At 38.9% G+C, this 19,475-nt stretch overlaps 1 protein-coding gene across 1 annotated transcript in view; it reads left to right on the top strand.

Moving 5' to 3' along the window:
* DSCAM (DS cell adhesion molecule) overlaps nucleotides 1-19,475 on the top strand; it is a 981,394-nt gene that overhangs the window by 609,458 nt on the left and 352,461 nt on the right. Inside the window, exon 12 of the mRNA XM_042781616.1 lies at nucleotides 2,333-2,506. Within this exon, the coding sequence (XP_042637550.1) occupies nucleotides 2,333-2,506 (174 nt within the window). The remainder of the gene's footprint in view (nucleotides 1-2,332; nucleotides 2,507-19,475) is intronic.

Below are 19,475 nucleotides of genomic sequence, written 5' to 3'. Positions count from 1 at the left end.
ATATTGTTTGTTTGTTTGTTTTAGAACAACTGGCTAACCATGTGAGCTGATGAATACCAGCCAATAAATACCATGAATAATCTCTCCATTTATCTCATTTATCTAAATCTTTTTTTTCCTCCCCGCCTCATGATTATTGATAGGTTTATAGAGTCGCTGGGTGGTAAAAATGGTTAATATACTCATTTGCTAACCAAAAGGTTTGTAGTTCGAGTTCATCCAGAGGCACCTCAGAAGAAATGCCTGATGATCTGCTTCTGGAAAAGCCATAGAAAATCCTTGTGTGCACAGTTCTGCTCTGACACACATGGCATCATTATGGAATGGAATAGACTCAACAGTAACTGGAGGTGATGGTGGTGCAACAGTTTTATAGTTTTCTTTATATGTTGTTGTTGTTGTTGTTGTTAAGTGCCATTGAATTGGCTGTAACTCATAGCGACCCAATAGAACAAAACACTGCCCATTTCTGCACCATCCTCACAATCCTTGTTATACTTGAGCCCATTGTTGCAGTCACTGTGTCAATCCATCTTGCTGAGAGCCTTTCCCTTTTTTGCTGACCCTCTACTTTACCAAGAATAATATTCTTCTCCAAGGAATAGTACCTTCTGACAACATAGCCAAAGTAGGTGAGACAAAGTCTGACCTCAGTATTTAACATTTATATGCCTACTCTGTACAGTTCTCTTTCTTACTCTTGGTTTCCTGGGTAGAAAAGCATCACATGTATATCCAGTGCTAACTGGCCCTCTGTATCTGTCCAGTCCCTTTCTTCAATCAACAAGGGAGAGAAAATTTGCCCTTAATATGGGAGAGTTCCTATTTTCTTCCACTCTCTAATCCTAGAAAGGGCTCTGATTGGAATGTGTTCCTCATTTTCCTGCCTATTTCTCACTTGCTTGGCTTCCTCTCTGCCTTCCATCCTGAGTCCTTCCTGGGTAATCTTAGCAGAGCCTTTCAATCCTGGATCACATCCTCCTGTTGTTGTTAGTGGCCAGAGAGTCAGTTCCAACTTAAGGTGACCTTGTGGATAACAGAATGAAATGTTGCCTGGTTCTATCTATGCCCTCCTTGTTGGCATTTTTGAGCTTTTTCTTGTTGCTATTCTGTTTATCCATCTTATTGAGAGTGTCCCTCACTTTTGATGACCCTCTACCTTACCAAGAATGATGTCCTTTTTTAGCAATTGATGTTTCCTGATGATGTGTCCAAAGTAAGCAAGCTAAAATCTTAACGTCTTTGCCTCTAAAGAACATTTTGGTTGTATTTCTTCTGAGACTAATTCATTAGTTCTTCTGGCAGTCCATGGTCTGTTCAATATTCTTCACCAATACAATTTGAATGTGTCAATTCTTCTGTCCTTCTTTTCCATTGTCCAGCTTTTACATGCCTATGAGGCAATTAAAAAGACTGTGGCTTGGGTCAGATGCACTTTAGTCCTCAAAGTCAGAAAGACACTTTAGTCCTTAAAGTTAAAAGCCATCTTCACTTTTTAAAACTTAAAAGAGATCTTTTGCACACCTCCTACCTCACCTGATGCCTATTCAGGAGAGGGGAAGACTGTGTATGTGTGTCCAAACCACAATATTCCCAGAAATCTCCTAGGACTTCATCCTCTGTTTTATTGTTTCTTGAAGAATTGTTTTCAAAATACTTTCATATGTATCTCCTATATTAAACATTTTGTATGTATACTGTTATCTCCCTAAATGTAAGCACTCTTAAGACAGTGATGTTTTGGTTCTCTATTGTCTTAGTGCCCAGTACAATGAGCTGATTTATTTATTTATGTAACATTAAATAATATTGATAGTGGATTGTGTTTCTAGACTAGGATATTATCACACTTAGAGGAAAGATCTGTATTACTAGTATTCTCTTCATAACCTTCATTGTGTGCAGTGAACAACATCTTCCAATGCTATGTCCCCAGAGTGCTCCTTGGTTGTATGTACATTAAGTCCCTGGAAACACAAGGAATGCATTTAGTATCATGAGAGATAGCTACTTCTGTGGTTGTTCTGTGATTTTTTGAATAATTTATCATCTACTCAACACTCATCGAATTTTATTTTTTGTCCTGAAATGATCTGTAACCTCTCTTACTATTTATCTCAGAGTTTAACATACTGTTATTTTAAATAAATGTGGTTCCCTTTCAAAAAGAATTTTAATGTCAGAGAAGAATTTAGTCTATCCCACGACTGTTCTGTATGACATATGTTAAATGTCCATCTTCTCTTTATTAGTCTAGATGAACGAGAGCTCAGTGTTTTCATCTATTTATTTGTGTTTGTTATCACTATTCCTCTTTTTTATTTTATTTCAGGTGCCGGGGTTCCCCAGTTCCAACCAATTGCCTTGAATGGCCGAATCCAAGTCCTCAGCAATGGGTCCTTGTTGATCAAGCATGTTGTGGAAGAAGACAGTGGCTACTACCTCTGCAAGGTCAGCAACGATGTGGGCGCAGACGTCAGCAAGTCCATGTACCTCACAGTTAAAAGTAAGGAAGAAGAATGCTTCATTTTACCTCAATAGGTCTTTTTGGGCTTGAGTTTTTAATTGCTTGCATACATTTGTTTAAAAATACACACATGCACGTTGGTTTGCTATAGCTAGTGGTTGAAATTTTGCCATCCTAGAATGAACTTGTAGAGAATGGTAAAAATCTAGGCTCCTCCTATCTGGGGCATGTAGCACACTTTTCCTTCAGTCCCATCTGCCATGAGAGAATCCATGGGCAACTCAGAAGATGACTATGTTTCTGCCTTTAGTGTCCATATTTCTACCTTGATTATATGATGGAAAAGTCCAATTCTTGGTCTCAAATGTGTTCTTTTCAGAGATGTATTTTCTTGGATTTTATTATTTGCAAGATGACTTGTCTATAAATTCCCTTTTGAAGATTATTATGAAATTAAGCAACTTAAAATCTCATTACCAAAACAAACAACAAATGGAATAAGTCCATCACATTTATAGAAACAAGAGAGATCCTATGCTAATGATTCATGCTGCTGACCCAACTCATACAAAGGACATCTTGAAGTGCAATTATTTTCATAGTTTTTTAACTAAGCCACCAAGGAAAGGATGTAAAGTAGACCCAAATTTTACTGAGAGCTGCTGATAAGCAAGTGGTTTTACATCTACTTTACAGGGACTGGCTTATGTTTTCTTCATGTATATGCTTATTCTGTTGGATAAATTGTGATTTCTTATTGAGTGCAAAGCTTTCTTCAGTTATCCACTTTTTCCATTTTAATTCTATCATTAATAGTTTTAAAAGGATCTCTGCCATACCATTTATTAGGAAGCTCGAGTTTAAAAGTGAATGTCAGTGACATTTGTGTGTACAAGATATTTTAGTACTTGTTACACAAAGATCAGTACACATCCTAAAGCACCAATAATTTATTCTATTTAGTCCATTATTTCCAGCAGAATAATAAAAATATAAAACTATTTTCTAAACTTTTATCTGATGGAACAAGTAATAGTTCTAAAATGGGATTGTTTTCTAATATATTTTTTCAGATATTCAGTTTTTTGACCCATAAATTCTATTCTCTGGAGGAAGCAATTTTCAAGACTCTGAAAACAAATTTTGATATCACTTAAATCTAAAGCTGCTACAATAGTCCATTTAAAATTCATAAAATGATAAAATACTGACAAAACCCAAGAGCTGAGAACCAGTGTTGAATAATAGTGGTCCATTTTTTTCCCCAGAAAAGAAATTGAAGTTCTTTTAATATATTTTAAATTAATCAAGCATTTATGTATTTCATAAATATATATCAAAGACTATTCTGTGCAATGCTTTATGAATGAAGTAAATACAATCAACTATGCATCTTTTCTTCTTGAATGAAAGAGCTTATTACATTTTTGAAGGGGAGCTAAAAAGGAAGAGAGTTGTTATTGTTACTTCCTGTTGAGTCACTGCTGACTCATGGCAACCCCATGTGTTATACAGTAGAACTGTTCCATAGAGCTTTCTTGGCTGTAATCTTAAGCAGACCATGAGGCCATTTAGTCCACAATACCACTGGGTGGTTCAGAGTGTAAACCTTCAGGTTAGTAGTCAAACACAAATCATATGTACCAATTAAGACAAAACAAGGTAAGAAATAATAGATACCATGCATGTGCCTTTCAGTGGATGATACATTGCCAGCTTGGAGTAATTAAAGAAAGCTTCATGGAAAAATCTTTGAAGGATGGTATGGTGGTTGAGTTTGTGTGTCAACGTGACTGGAGCTGGTTGAGTGGCTGGGTAGCTGAATGTAGTATTCCCCATGATGAGACTGGTAATCAACTCCATGGTGGAATCCACTGTGAGCAGCTGAGTAGCTGCCTTTGGGTATGTGGTCTTTTTCTCATATATAAGAAACAGCTTTGGGAATAGTCTCTAGCTTATGGCATGCTTGGACCCTGCATGTAGCTGTGTCATTGTTCAGCACCCTTCCATGTTCTGGTGACCTTGGGTCTTCCAATGGACTTGAATTAATAGCCTGCCATGTGGTTTGGTAACATTGGGATTGTGCCATTTTATTTGTCAACCTTTGGCTTGTTTGTCTCAGCAGCCAGTAGCTGCTTGAATGAAGAGATGCCTCTAGCTTCAGTGGGCCAGGAGCAAGAGGTGGAGCTGAAGCCCAAGGTCTAGTGGCTTTCACACAGCTCCTAGAGCCTGGCACTTTGAATTTGGACTTCTTGACTCCTGAACTGTAAGAAAATAAACTTCTGTTTGTTAAAGCCATCCCATTTGTGGTATACTCTTGTCAGAGTGGCACTAGGAAACCAGAACAGATAGTTAAAATTTAAAAATGCAAAAACTGTAGATTTTTTCTACATCTCCTTTGCCATAATTTTGCACTAAGTACTGATGTCTGCTGGGAGAAGTGGAGAGACTACAAAATGACTGAGATATGGCCTTACACATTATGAGCTTCCTCTCTCATGGAGCAGTGGCATATAAGTGTCCTATTCCCGAGGAGCAGCATGTACGAGTGATACCATTCAGCACAGACACCGAGGACCCAGTCAAAGACGTGGTTTTCATCTGAAGAATCATCATCTATAGAATCTGAACCTGTGACATTTGAATTCATTCTTAAATTATGCAAATATTTCAAAAGGTAGAAAGATTCCTTTGCCTTGAGACCAGAAGAACTAGATGGTGCCTAGCTACTATTACTGACTCCTTTGACCAAAGTTTCTTTAAATGAATCCTGATCAAAGGAGGGGAAAATATAGAACATAATTTTATACCCTCATAGAATCAAGACTTCCTGGAGCCATTGAAGCTGGATGAACCCCTAAAACTATTGCCCTGAAATCAACTTTATACCTTAAATGCTAAATAAAAAATATTTGTCTTTAAACCAAACAATAGTTTAACGTAATCAGTAAAGAATTTGTGCCTTGAACATTGTATTCTTTTAAAGAACTATCTATATGGGATTAATTTGACAATAGCAACTTTGAAAGGTTAGATAGGAAACATAGAGGGCAGTGAGGAGGAACATTTTCAAAAAGGGGTGTGAGAATGTTTTTGGTTGCACAACTTGAAGAATATAATCAATGTCACTGATTTGTACATGTAGAAAATTTTGAATTCAACTTAAAAGAAAAGATAGAGTTGTTGAGGGTAGATAGAGACATTCCATGGGAAGGGAACAGTGAGAGCAGATACATGAAATTAACACATCCAAGGTAAGAGGTAACTATTTGCTGAAAGTTGCGTAGACACAGAAAGGATAAGCGAATGAAGAATTAAAATGAAGATATTTTAAATAGAAATGATTCTTAGATTTGACCAAATTTTAGATTATCTCCACCAATGCAAATTATGAATGTTGTTGTTGTTGTTGTTATGTGCCGTCGAGTCGGCCCCGACTCATAGCGACCCCTCCTTGGGTTTCCGAGGCAGTATCACTACAGAAGTAGGATTGCCCAACCTTCCTTCTGGGGAGTGGCTGGTGGGTTTGAACCGCCAGCCTTCTGGTTAGCAGTCAAGTGCTTTAGCCACTATGCTACCAGAGCTCCCTAGCTTATTTTAGCAATCCTTAATAACACAGAAGTGGTTTAAAAATGATTTGAGCTTCAAAACTCTAGTATTTCTATCTTTTGAAAAGTATATTTAAATTCTGAAAAAGGAAAATGATTAAGAAAAAGATACAGAAGTATAAAGACAGGGTGTATTGAAGACAAATGTATAGTGAATATATTTATTTCTCTGAAGTCCCTAATTCTGATATCATTTATAAAAACAATTAGCAAACATGAGATTCATTTTTATTATATATATATATATATTTGCTTTATCATACTTTAAAAAAAACCAAACTCACTGCCATCAAGTTGGATTCGACTCATAGCAACCCCTCCTTGGGTTTCTGAGGCGGTATCACTACAGAAGTAGATTGCCCAACCTTCCTTCCGAGGAGTGGCTGGTGGGTTTGAACCGCTAGCCTTCTGGATAGCAGTCAAATGCCTTAGGCACTAAGCCACCAGAGCTCCCTTACATACATTAAGTGTATAAAAAATTGACACACCAAGCTGTGCACATGGTAGGCGGTGGACAATCTGCCATTTAAGGTATAGCTATTTTACTAATAATGTAGAGAAGAGACTCAATAAGATCAGAGGAAGCAGGGTTATTAATTCCAGTCTGATTTCTGCAGAGCTAGCTGCCCTGGCCATTGCTATTGCAGCTGCTGAACTGCCCATAAGCACCTGACTAATCAGATCGTATGTCCCTGTGAGTGGTGATAAGATTAGCCCTGGCTCCACAGCAAGGGAGGTTTGGAGCTCTTTGTTGTAATATTAACAAGCTTATATAAGACATATGTTTTTTAATGTTTTATTTTTATTTCTACAGAAGATTAATGGAGATACATTAAAATGCAGACAAACCCATCTAAGCACAGCAAGAGCTACTCCTTTATTCTAATCTCTTGATGTGGTCCTAACAAAACACATGGGAGTCCCTGGGTGGTACAAATGGTTAAGTGCTCAGCCGCTAACTGAAAAGTCAGCAGTTCAAACCAACAAAGAGCATCTAGAAGGAAAGCCTAGAGATCTTCTTTCAAAGGATCATAGTCCCCACTACTAGATATATATCCTGGAGAAATAAAAGCTGTGACACAACTACATTTATGCACACCCATGATTATCACAGCATTTTTCACAACAGCAATAAGATAGAAACAACCTAAGTGCTCATCAGTGGATGAATGGTTAAACAAATTATGGTATATTACACAAAGGAATACTAGACAGTGCTGAAGAATAACAATGAATCTGTGAAACATCTTACAACATGGATGAAGAAATTAGTCAATCACAAAGGGACAAATATTATATGAGACCAGTATTATATAAAGTCAAGAAAACGTTTACAAACAGAGAGAAACATTATTAGATGGTTACCAGGAATGGGAGGAGGAAGGAGGGAAAATTACTTCCTAAGGATCCCTTTGGGTTTCTGAGGCTATAAATCTTTATGGGCTTTCACCATACTTATTCAGTCTATATGCTGAGCAAATAATCCAAGAAGCTGGACTAGATGAAGAACGTGGCATCAGGATTGGAGGAAGAATCATTAACAACCAGTGATATGCTGATGACACAACTTTGCCTGCTGAAAGTGAGGATGACTTGAAGCACTTATTGATGAAGACTGATGAATACAGTCTGTAATATGAATTGTATCTCAATATGAAGCAAACAAAAATCCTCACAACCAGACCTGTAAGCAGCATCACAATAATGGAGAAAAAATTGAAGTTGTCAAAGACTTCACATTGCTTGGTTCTATAATTGATGCTAATGGAAGCTGTAGTCAGGACATTAGACGATATATAGCACTGGGCAAGTCAGTTGCAAGGGACTACTTTCAAGTGCTGAGGAGCAAAGATGTCTCCTTGAGGACGAAGGTGCGCTTGACACAAGCCATGATATTTTCAATACCTCATATGCATGTGAGAGCTGGACAATGAATAAGGAAGACCAAAGAAGAGTTGATGCTTTTGAGTTGTGGTCCTGGTGAAGAATGCTGAAAATACCAAGGATTGCTGAAAGAACTTACAGATCACTCCTGGAGGAAGTACAGCCAGAATCCTCCTTGAAAGCAAGAATAGACAGACTTCCTCTCACCTACTTTGGTCATGTTAACAGAAGGGACCATTGCATGGAAAAGGCTGACATGCTTGGTAAGGTGGAAGGTCGACAAAAGAGGGGAAGGCCCTCAATGAGATGGATTGACACAGTGACTGTGGCAATGGGCTCAAGTATAGCAAAGATCACGGAGGTGGTGCAGGACTGGGCAGTATTTCGTTTTGCTGGTCTGTGTTTTGTTCTGCCGTGCCTAGGGTGGCTATGAGTCAGAGACAACTCGATGGCACCTAACAACAACAACAACAATAAATCTTTTTTTTTTTTTTTTATTGTGATTTGGGTGAACAACAAATCTTTATGGAAGTAGATTTCACCCAGTCTTTCTTCCATGGAGTGGCTGGTGGGTTTGAATTGCCAACCTTCTGGTTCATAGTCAAATGCCTTAGGCATTACACCAATAGAGCTCCCAAACTAGAGAGAAGACATGTATTAATTTAGGTAAAGGAAAAAGCAATATAAAATGAAGAAAAGATCAATGCACTATGTCCAAGAGTAAAGGCAAATATGGTAAATATTATTATATACACAACTCTACAACAACACTCAAAAACTCAAAACTCACTGCCATGGAGTTGGATCTGATTTATAGTGACCCCTCCTTGGGTTTCCGAGGCAGTATCACTACGGAAGTAGATTGCCCAACCTTCCTTCTGAGGAGTGGCTGGTAGGTTTGAAAATCCAGCCTTCTGGTTAGCAGTCAAATGCCTTAGGCACTATGCCACTTGAGCTCCTACAACAACAACACTGGTAACAAACAACACTACTAACAAAAAAATAATTTACAAGTTGATACATGAACAGGTGTGGGATGGTGTATGGAACTATACCTATGAACATTCATAGGTTTAAAAACCAAACCAAACTCACTGCCATCCAATCAATCCTGACTCATAGCGACCCCTCGTTGGGTTTTTGAGGCGATATGTCTACAGACGTAGATTGCCCAATCTTCCTTCCAAGGAATGGCTTGTTGGTTTGAACTGCTAGCCTTCTGGTTAGCAGCCAAGCGCCTTAGGCACTATGCTACCAGAGCTCCCATTTATAGGTTTGCCACAGGTTATTTCTACATACATATTTATATGTGCTATAAAGATATTTATGTAAATAGTAGAGCATACAAGGGGCAAAGTTTTGAAAGCTTGGCCATAACCAAACACCTTGAGGGACTGGGAGCTTAGGACAATAGACTCAAGGGACACCAAAGTCAATTGGCATAACGTAGTCCACAAAGAATGTTTTATATCCTACTTTAGGGAAAGGTGACTGGGGTTTTAAAAGCTTGTGAGCGGAAATCTAAAATGCAACTATTGATCTCTCCCTGTTTGGAGTAAAGAGGAAAGAAGAAAACCAAAGACTCAAGGAAATAATTAGTCCAGAGGACTATTAGACCACATGAACAACAGCCTTCACTAGACTGAGACCAGAAAAACTGAATGGTGCCCAGCTACCACGCTGCTACTACCAACTACTCTGATCGGGATCACGATAAAAGGTCCTGGACAATATGGGAGAAAAAGGTAGAACAAAATTAAAAATCATAAAAATGACCAGACTTACTGGTCTAATAGAAACTGGTGGAATCTATGAGACATCCTTAGATACCCTTCAAACGTTGAACTGAGTACACTCCCAAGAATCTCTTTTCAGACAAACAATAGACAGGCCCTATAAACGGAACCATAAACACACATGAGGAAAGTCCTCTTCAGAACAATCAACCATACAAGACCAAAAGGGCACCATTTGCCCAAAAACACAGTTAAGAAGGCAGGAAGGAGCAGGAAATAAGGGTGAATTGAAATTGGAAACCCAGGGAGGAATTTAGAAGAGTGCTGTTATGTTGAGGGGATTGTAATGTCACAAAACAAAATGTGTAAAAATTATTGAATGGCAGACTAATGTGTTCCGTAAATTTTCACAATAAAATGCTAAAAAAAAATCCTTTGCAGATTCAATTGTAATATAAATTTAAACAAGCAGTTTAGAAATATTAAGTCATGTGGGGAAAAAAAAAAAAAAGATTACAGCCTTGAAAACCCTATGGAGTTCTATGCTGAAACACATGGGATGACTGTGACTCAAAATCAATTGACAATAATTTTTTTTTTTTTTAAGTCATGTATACGTGCACAGTTCCCTTCCCATACACATAGCATATACCACAGAAACACAGAGAAAGTATTAGAAGTAAATAAGAAATACCTATTCAAAATGCAAGGAACAATGGTGGCACAATGGTTAAGTACTTGGCTGATAACCAAAAGGTCAGCAGTTCAAACCTAGCAGCCACTTCTTTGGAGAAAGATGTGGCAGTCTGCTTCTGTAAAGATTTACAGATTTGGAAACCCTATTGGGGGGGGCACTTCTACTCTGCCCTATAAAGTTGCTATGAGTCAGAATTAATTCATTGGCAACATGTATTTAAAATGCAAAATGACAGGAAAGGCAGCAAAATAAGAACACTCCCTCCTCTCATTCCAGCCAACCACCTGGAAAAATATGGGTGAAACAGGGACAAAGACTCTTCCTCCCCTTTTCCCCAAATAGTTGACCACAGTCTTCTGCACACACAATAATTTCTCAGTGTTGCTGAAATTTATTATATAAAAATGCTAACAAGTAGTAGTCCCCAAAGGAAAGTTCTTCTGGAGAAAATGAAAAGAATCCTGTATTTCCATTTCCAAATTAGTGAAGCACATGAAAGATGCTATGAGGTGGATATAAGGAAGCATGAACACACAAAATGTATTCAACAGAGAAAAACCACTACATGGTGAACATTCCTGGGATTCTGCTTCTGCTACTGCCACTCCAAATCATGTGACTTTGGGCAATTTGCTTAACTTGTCTAAGCCTATAAAATGAAAACAATATATGTCTACTTGACAGGGTTATTATAAAGATTAAATGGGATGATTATTTGAAAATACATTGTAAAATGCAAAGCATTCTACCTGTGTGTTCCAACACATAAAAAATAGTGAGTGGTTTCATATGTTGGAGAGGGAATACCTGGGTGGTAAATGGTTAAGACGCTCACCTAATAACCAAAAGATTGGAAGTTCTAATCCACTTACAGGTACCTAGAAAAAAGGCCTGGTGATCTACTTCCAAAAATGAGACATTGAAAACCCCATGTAGCACAGTTCTACTCAACTCTTATGGGGTCTCCATGAGCCATGTGTGACTGGACAACCACTGCTTTTTGTTTTTTTGTTGTTGTTACTGTTGTTGCTTATTTATGCTGGAGAGAAAAAGAAAACATACTGACAATGCTTATTTCAGTTACTTCATGCTGCTCTAACAAATATACCACAGATGGAATGGCTTTAACAAACAAGAGTTTATTCTCTTACAGTTTTAGAGAATAGAAGCCCACATTCAAAATGCCAAGCTCTAGGAGCTGGGTGAAAGCCCCTTGACCCTGGGCTTCAGCTCTGCCTCTTGCTTCCAACCCACTGGAGCTAGAGGTGTCTCTTCACTCAGGCAGCTGCTGGCTGCTGAGGCTGACAAGCCCAAGGTTGACAAATAAAATGGGATGGTCCCAATAATACCACATGACTAGTACATACAGAGTTCAAGTGTGCCATAAAGCTCAGAGACCTTTCTCAATGCTTCTCCCTATATACTGGAAGCAGACCACATCCCTAAGGCAGGTATTCAGCTATGCCAGTAGATTCCACTGTGGAGCTGATTACCAGTCTCACCCATGGGGAATAACTACATCCAGCTGCCCAGCCACTAAAAACGAGGCCCAGCCAGGCTGACACATAACCTTAACTATCACAGTGCTGGACACAGGGGCAGTTTCAAAAAATATTGTGTAAAAGACAATTATAAGGACATAGGGCAGGAAGAAGAAGATAAACAAGTCTGCTGAGATACAGGGGGAGACGTTTTTATCACCCTTTTAATGGTCATCCATAGGTCAGCTCTGCAGTGATAAGTTTGGAAACTCTGATGGCCTGTGTCCTTTTCCTAATTCTGATTTTTTTAAAAAAAATAATCAACACTGTGGTTATTCATCCTAACTTCACATTGTCACCTCAATTCTAGTTCTTCTTTTTACAAAAAAAAAAAAAAAAATAGTCCATGGCAAGGGAACAAATTGTTCTATTCACTTACTTCAAGTAACTTCTCTTACAAAAAAAAAAAAAAAAAAATCATTCCAGGAATAGAAACCCAAAACATTACATGGCAGAAAAACTGAGGGAGAAGGCTTCTGTTTTCGATCATGTTTAGCCTCTGGTTACAACATCCTTATCCCTTGTCACAGGCCAGTCAGGGGCTGGTGAGGCAAAGTTGAGGATGGGCCTCTTCTACCTATAAAACCGGTCCCACAAATTGATTCCAACTAATGTTGACTCCTTGTGGTCAGAGTAGAAATGTGCTCCATAGAGTTTTCAGTTACTAATTTTTTGGAAGTAGATTGTCAGGTCTTTCTTCCAAGGCACATCTGAGTGCACTCCAACCTCCAACATTTCAGTTAGCAGTCGAATGAGCTAACTCTTTCCACCATCCAGGGACCAGTTGAGGCTGGGGAATGGGATCTTTTTTGGTTAAAAAAATAATAGTTCCAAGAACTTCTTGACCTCTGAAATGGATGAGCTGCCCTGAATCTTTCTCCCTGGCGTATCCCCCCTCCCAACTTCCTGCCACCAGGCAATCTGAACCCCTGTGTTCTCAGGAACACTGGTTTCGGTGTGAATCTGTAACCCACAATGACCAAGCAGCTCTTCTTTTGTGAACATTCTGCAGAGGTCCTTTCTGATCCCTGCACACAGTTTGAAAGAGCAGCCATCGAACAGGAGCAGGGGCTTCCCTGGAGAGGCTGCTTCCTTTTTGAATCTACAGAAAGCTTCTGGCTACAGAAGCAAATATACAGGCTCATATCTAGCCTTGGTCTGAAGGCCTCCTTTTTCCTTCCCTTTTCCTCTGCCTGGGCAGGTTTCTGGGTCCCTGTGCCCATAATATCTCTGCCAAGTGTATTAAGTGTTTGCACCACCCAGAGATTTCAACTGCTATTTCTCCTTTGTTATTTTAACTCTGAGAACTTCTAAATCAAGGCTTCTAAACTTCGGCTGGTAGGCTCCAGTAATTTATGAATGACCCTGCGAAAGTTCTGATAACTTGAGCTTATGTGAAAAAATGCATGCATTTTTTTGGAAGAAACACAGTAGCCTTCTTTATATCATCAAAGGAATCCATGATGCTAAGAAGGTCAATAACTGTTGTCCAACCCAGGGTGACCCCATGTATCACAGAATAGAACTGAGCTCCATAGAATTTTCTTGGCTGTAATCTTTATAAAAGCAGATTTCCAGGTCTTTCTTCTGTGGTGTCACTGTGTGGATTCAAACAACCAACCTTTTGGTGAGTGTTGTTGTTGTTGTTATGTGCCGTCGAGTCGGACCCGATTCATAGAGACCCCTCTTTGGGTTGCCGAGGCAGTATCACTACAGAAGTAGATTGCCCAACCTTCCTTCTGAGGAGTGGCTGGTGGTTTGAACCACCAGCCTTCTGATTAGCAGTCAAGTGCCTTAGGCACTATGCTACCAGAGCTTCTTTTTGGTGAGTAGTTGAGTTAAAACAATTTGTGCCACCCAGGCACCTTACAACAATGATGTTGTTATGTGCCATTGAGTCGGCCCCAACTCATAGCGACCCCTTCTTGGGTTTCCGAGACAGTATCACTACAGAAGTAGAATTGCCCAACCTTCCTTCCGAGGAGTGGCTGGTGGGTTTGAACCGCCAGCCTTCTGGTTAGCAGTCAAGTGCCTTAGGCACTATGCTACCAGAGCTCCTCAGGTAACAATGATAGCTACAATTTATTCTAAATATTTTACTTATTTTATCTCATCTAATTAAATTGTATATGATCTCCTTTTATGTTTACTGACTCTTCTGCTATGCCTATCTATACTATACCAAAGCATTGAATAGTTCAATTAAGTTACTATACTTTTTTTTTTTTTAATATTCTCTATATCTTTATTAACATTTCTCTTCTGTCCATTCACTATGCATTACATTTATTTACATCCTTGGATATATTTATAGTAGCTTTTTAAAATCCTTGTCTGCTAATTGCATCAGTGGAGTCTTCTGGTCAGTTTCTACAGATTGCTGTTTTCTTTTTAAATCAGTTTGGGACACATTTTTCCTGTTATTTGGCATATCCTGTAATTTTTCTTTTCTTTTCTTTTTTTTTTTTTTTGAATGCTAGACACTATGAATGATATACTATAGAGACTCTGGATTTTGTTTTATTCCTCCAAAGAGTGATTTTTTTTTTTCCTGGCAGACATTTAATTGGCCTAAGGCACTTGACTGCTAACCAGAAGGCTGGCGGTTCAAACCCACTAGCCACTCCTCAGAAGGAAGGTTGGGCAATCTACTTCCGTAGTGATACTGCCTCGAAACCCAAGGAGGGGTCACTATGAGTCAGGTCTGACTCGGGGGTACATAACAACAAACATAGTCTCTGTGAACACTCTTTAATGCAGTGGGTAGCAACTGAAATATCTACTCCATTCTTTCAGAATCAGCTGCTTTGTTTTTCCTGCGTCCACTGGGATCTCACCTGTGCACACACTGTTTAGTGGTCATCCAATAACATGACCAGATATTATATGCAAATGTTGTGATTACCACCTCTATGACTTCTTTCCTTCTAGGATTTCTCCCTGATTTTCTGGCTGATCTGCCAAATGTGATTTATGGGAAAGTTAGTTTATCCAATCTCTCTGCCATTACTGTTGTTGTTGTTAGGTGTCATCAAGTCAATTCCAACTCATAGCAAGCCTATTTACAGTAGAATGAAACACTGCCAAGTCCTGTGCCATCCTCACAATCCTTGCTGTGCTTGAATCCATCCTTGCAGCCACTGTATCAATCTACTTCATTGAGCATCTTCCCCCTTTTTACTGACCTTCCACTTTAAAAAGAATGATATCCTTCTCCAGGGAATGGTCCCTTCTGACAACATGACCAAAGTAGGTGAAACGAAGCCTTGCCATTCTAACTTCTAAGGAGCATCCTGGCTGTACTTCTTCCAGATTCATTTGTTCTTCTGGAAGACAATCGTATTTTCAGTATTCTTTGCCAACATCACAATTTAAAGGCATCAACTCTTCTTCAGTCTTCTTTATTCATTGTCCAGCATTCACATAGACATTACTGTAAGTCTCAAAAGTCTGAAGCCTTTTAATTTTATTTTATAGTGATTTAATATACAGGTTTTTAAAAGTTGCAAATTAGTTAAATTTAACAGCTTTTCTTTAGGATCTCTTTCCCATTAACATCATATTTAGAAAATTCTTCTTTATTACAGGAATATTAATATTTTATGTTATTTAACTCTTTCATATGTGAGAAATGTATTCTGATGGGGTATTACAAAAAGGACGTGGGGTGGCATGTGACCTCCTCTAACTTCATGAGGGGGAGAGAGAATCACCATCAGCAAAAAAACCTAAAGCTGATTCCTATGATGCGGAAGTCAGACATGCCACCACCCTCCAACATTTTTACCAATTCTGACACCGTCCCTCCAAAGGCACTCTACTTCTCTGCTGGGTTCAATAATCCATTGTAGCAGCCACACACAGTACTCACAATGATGAGGTTTATTAGAGAAGTAACAGGTTACAATTTAGGATTTAAAAAAAAAAAAAAAAAAACCTCAGGATACAGTACTTCAATCAGGATAGCTTTTTCTCAGCCATGCCACTAGCATGCTTATCTCTGGCCTTGACCTCTTCCCTGTTACAAAGCTCTTTTAGCTTTGCAGATAGGCACCCAAAGAGGCACCCTATTCCACCAGCAATCCTCCTACCTGAAGGCACTCAGCTTTCCCACTCTGTGGGCCAAGAGGTCCCTGCTCTGTCTCATGCTGGTCTCTTGGTTCTGCTGCCTCTGCTGCTGCTGTCTCTCTGTCAAGAGGTTCAGCTCAGGGATCTCAGGTCTAAGGATGTGCTTCACTCTTGATTTTTCTTCTGTCTTGATTGAAGTGATATATCCCTTTTCACCCCCAGGATTGCAATGATGTTCCCCTTTCCACTTTGGATAGACAAGCCTAGTAAGATGGGAAAACTGGCCAATCCTCATGTTAGAGTTTCATGTACCTTATTTCCATAGCCCACCACTAGAAAGGTGCCATGTACCTTATTTATATTATTAGCAAGCTATCCAATTCCCTTGGCAGGCCACAAACACCTTACATTTGCATAGTCCCACCCAGTCACCTGATGGAGGTCACAAAGACCATGGCTAGAAGAGCCATATTAAGTAATTCAGGGCACCACAACTATTATGAGCAAAAGCTAACGAAGTTAGTTAGTATCATTAGCATTTGTTTGTTATTTGTTGAATGACCCATCTTGTCCTTACTTTTTTGAGATGTTACTTTCATTTAGGGAGAGATACTTAAGAATATGAACTCATATATTGTTGGAGTCATAGCTTTGCCACTTACTAGATGTGAGACTTTGGGCAAGTTATCAATCTCTCTATGCCCTGGTTATTTAATCCTCAAATCATCTTATAGTGCTATTATAAGGATCATAATGAGTTAACATAAATGATTTTTTTTCAGAGAAAAAAAATGACAGAGAAGCTCTACCTCATACCATACAAAGAACTAATTCAAATGGATTATTGACCTAAGAATAAGAATTACAACTATAAAACTCTTGGAAAGAAACATAAGAGTCGATCTTTATGACCTTCCTTCACTGTGTTTAGTGGGATCCAACTCATAGTGACCCCTCCTTGGGTTTTCCAGGTGATATCATTACAGAAGTAGATTGCCCAATGGGTGGGTTTGAATCACCAGCCTTCTGGTTAGCAGTCAAATGCCTTAGGCACTACACCACCAGAGCTCCCTTTATGACCTTAAATGAGGCAATAGTTTTTGAGATATAACACCAAATACACAGGTGACAAGAGAAAGGATACATAAATTGGGCTTCATCAAATTAAAAACTTTTATGCTTCAAAAGACATAATCAAGAAAATGAAAGACATCCCACAGAATTGGAGAAATTGTTTGCAAAACATTTATCTGACAGGCAACTTGTGTCCAGGATATATAAAGAACTCTTACAACTCAACAATCAAAACACAAATAGCTCGACTTGTAAATGAGCAAGGAAATTGAGTAGACGTTTTTCTAAGGAAGATTTGCAAATGGAAAATAAGCATGTGAAAATACGCTCAACATCATTAGTCATCATTATTCATTAGGGAAACACCAAAAAACTCCACAATGAGGTACCACTACACATCCAATAACAGGGCTATTACCAAAAACACAGGTTTGGGACTTGCTAGCCTCAACAACTATGTGAACTATTTCCTTGAATTAAGTATCTCCGTATTTATTTATATAAATATGTAGATATGTCTCATTGGTTTTTCCTCTAAGGAACCCAGAATAATACAAACTAATGAAAAAAATAAAGAAAAAAAACTTATTTTCAAATGATGTCATATTTACAGATACCAAAAAAAACAAACCAAACCCACTGCCATCAAGTTGATTCCCACATTGGGTTTCCAAGGTGGTAAATCTTTATGGAAGTAGATTGCCTTGTCTTCCTTCCATGGAGTGGCTGGTGGTTTTGGACTGCCAACCTTCCAGTTAGCAGTCAAATTCCTTAGGCACTGCACTACGAGAGCTCCTTATTTACAGGTACAGGAGTTAGCATTTCAATATATATCTTTGGGAGATACAATTCAACCCATAACAAAGATATTTCATAGTTGTTTTTCTGGATAAATGCAGCTTCATCTTGTTCTTTTTAATGGCTATACCTTATTTCACTGTAGGGCTTCACATAATATTTGGAAAGTATTTTTATGTTCATGACATTTTGAAAATAACCTATTCTGAGCCTTGAAAACAGTCAGTTCCTAACCAGTTTTTCAGCAGGAGTGGATATAGGAGGAGTTGAACACGAATGCTGAAGTCCAGTCATGAATGACCCTGAAAGGGAAGTTACAAAGTGTAGGTTGCATTCTTTCTATACCTTTAGGGGTTTTCATCATTTCTCCACTGATCATACACTGCTGGATGCTGCTGCAAAACAATACTTTCTCATCAGAGATACAAGTCAAACACCAAGTCTTCTGTGGTTCATTTGAGACAGAACATGCTGTGGCTGGAAAATGGAAATAGAATTGAATCAGAAAGTGCTTTGCGATGCTATAGTCATTTGTTTTGAATGTAAACAAGAAAGAAGAGCTCTTCTGCTTAAAACGAATTGATAATGTAATAAGAGGAGCCACAGCCCTTTGTGCAAAGAATGAGAAGAAAGGGATAGCCAGGGACCAGAAGCCATATCGATAAGTACATAACCACAAGTTTTTTATCTTTTGTCATCATATCATGCAGCTGACTCCAGGTTACCCTGGCTATGTGTTGAAGATGGGACAGTGGTGGTTCAGCAGTAGAGTTCTTGTCTTCCATGCAGGAGACTGGAGTTCTATCCCCAGCCAATGGACCTCGTGTACAACCACTAGCCATTTCTGAGAGGATGCTTGTGTGTTGCTATGATGCTGAACAGGTTTCAGTGGAGCTTCCAGACTAAGAAGGACTAGAAAGAATAGTTTAGTGATCTACTCCTGAAAATCAGCCAATAAAAGCCTTATGGATCATATAACACTCTGATTTGCCACTGATAGGGATGGTGTAGTATTGGGCAGCATTTTGTTCTGCTGAACATGGGATTACCATGAGTTGAGGGCTGACTCCATGGCAAATAACAACAACGTGTTGGAGGTAGGATTGAAAAAGGATATGTGTCTGACTATTAAAAAATAGTAATGTTTGGAGGCCCTTGTTTTTTTTTTTTCCAGGATTGATTTTTGAGACTTCTGATAAGCTCTGTTTTCTCACATGCCACTGTAAAATTATTTCCACAACTGTAAAAATTGGGATTTTAATAATTTCCCTGCAAGTTATTATTGTTATAAGGATTCTAAGTAAAAGTTACTCCTTCTGCTCTTGCAATACTCTCCCTCACAGGACTTACTGTAAATAACTAGGAATTATGTATTGAGCCAGGGGAACAGAGCATGGGAGGCAGTGGTTTGGTATGATGAGAAGGGTCATATTTCCATACACATGCCTTGCAGCAAGTGCTCAGACGGCTCCCTTGTTACCCTCACAAGAGGGACCGGGTCTCTGGGAGCAAGGTAAGCATGGGCGGACTGGTGCTTACTCACTGATCTGCACTGAACACTTTCCCTTGTTACCCTCCCGAGGGGGACCGGGTCTCCGGGAG

Source organism: Orycteropus afer, unplaced genomic scaffold (assembly GCF_000298275.1).
Source record: "Orycteropus afer afer isolate SDZICR_OR568_19922 unplaced genomic scaffold, OryAfe1.0 scaffold00137, whole genome shotgun sequence".
NCBI classification, from domain to species: domain Eukaryota; kingdom Metazoa; phylum Chordata; class Mammalia; order Tubulidentata; family Orycteropodidae; genus Orycteropus; species Orycteropus afer.
The sequence above is the reverse complement of the archived record's forward strand: the minus strand, read 5'-3'. Positions and strand labels throughout refer to the sequence as shown.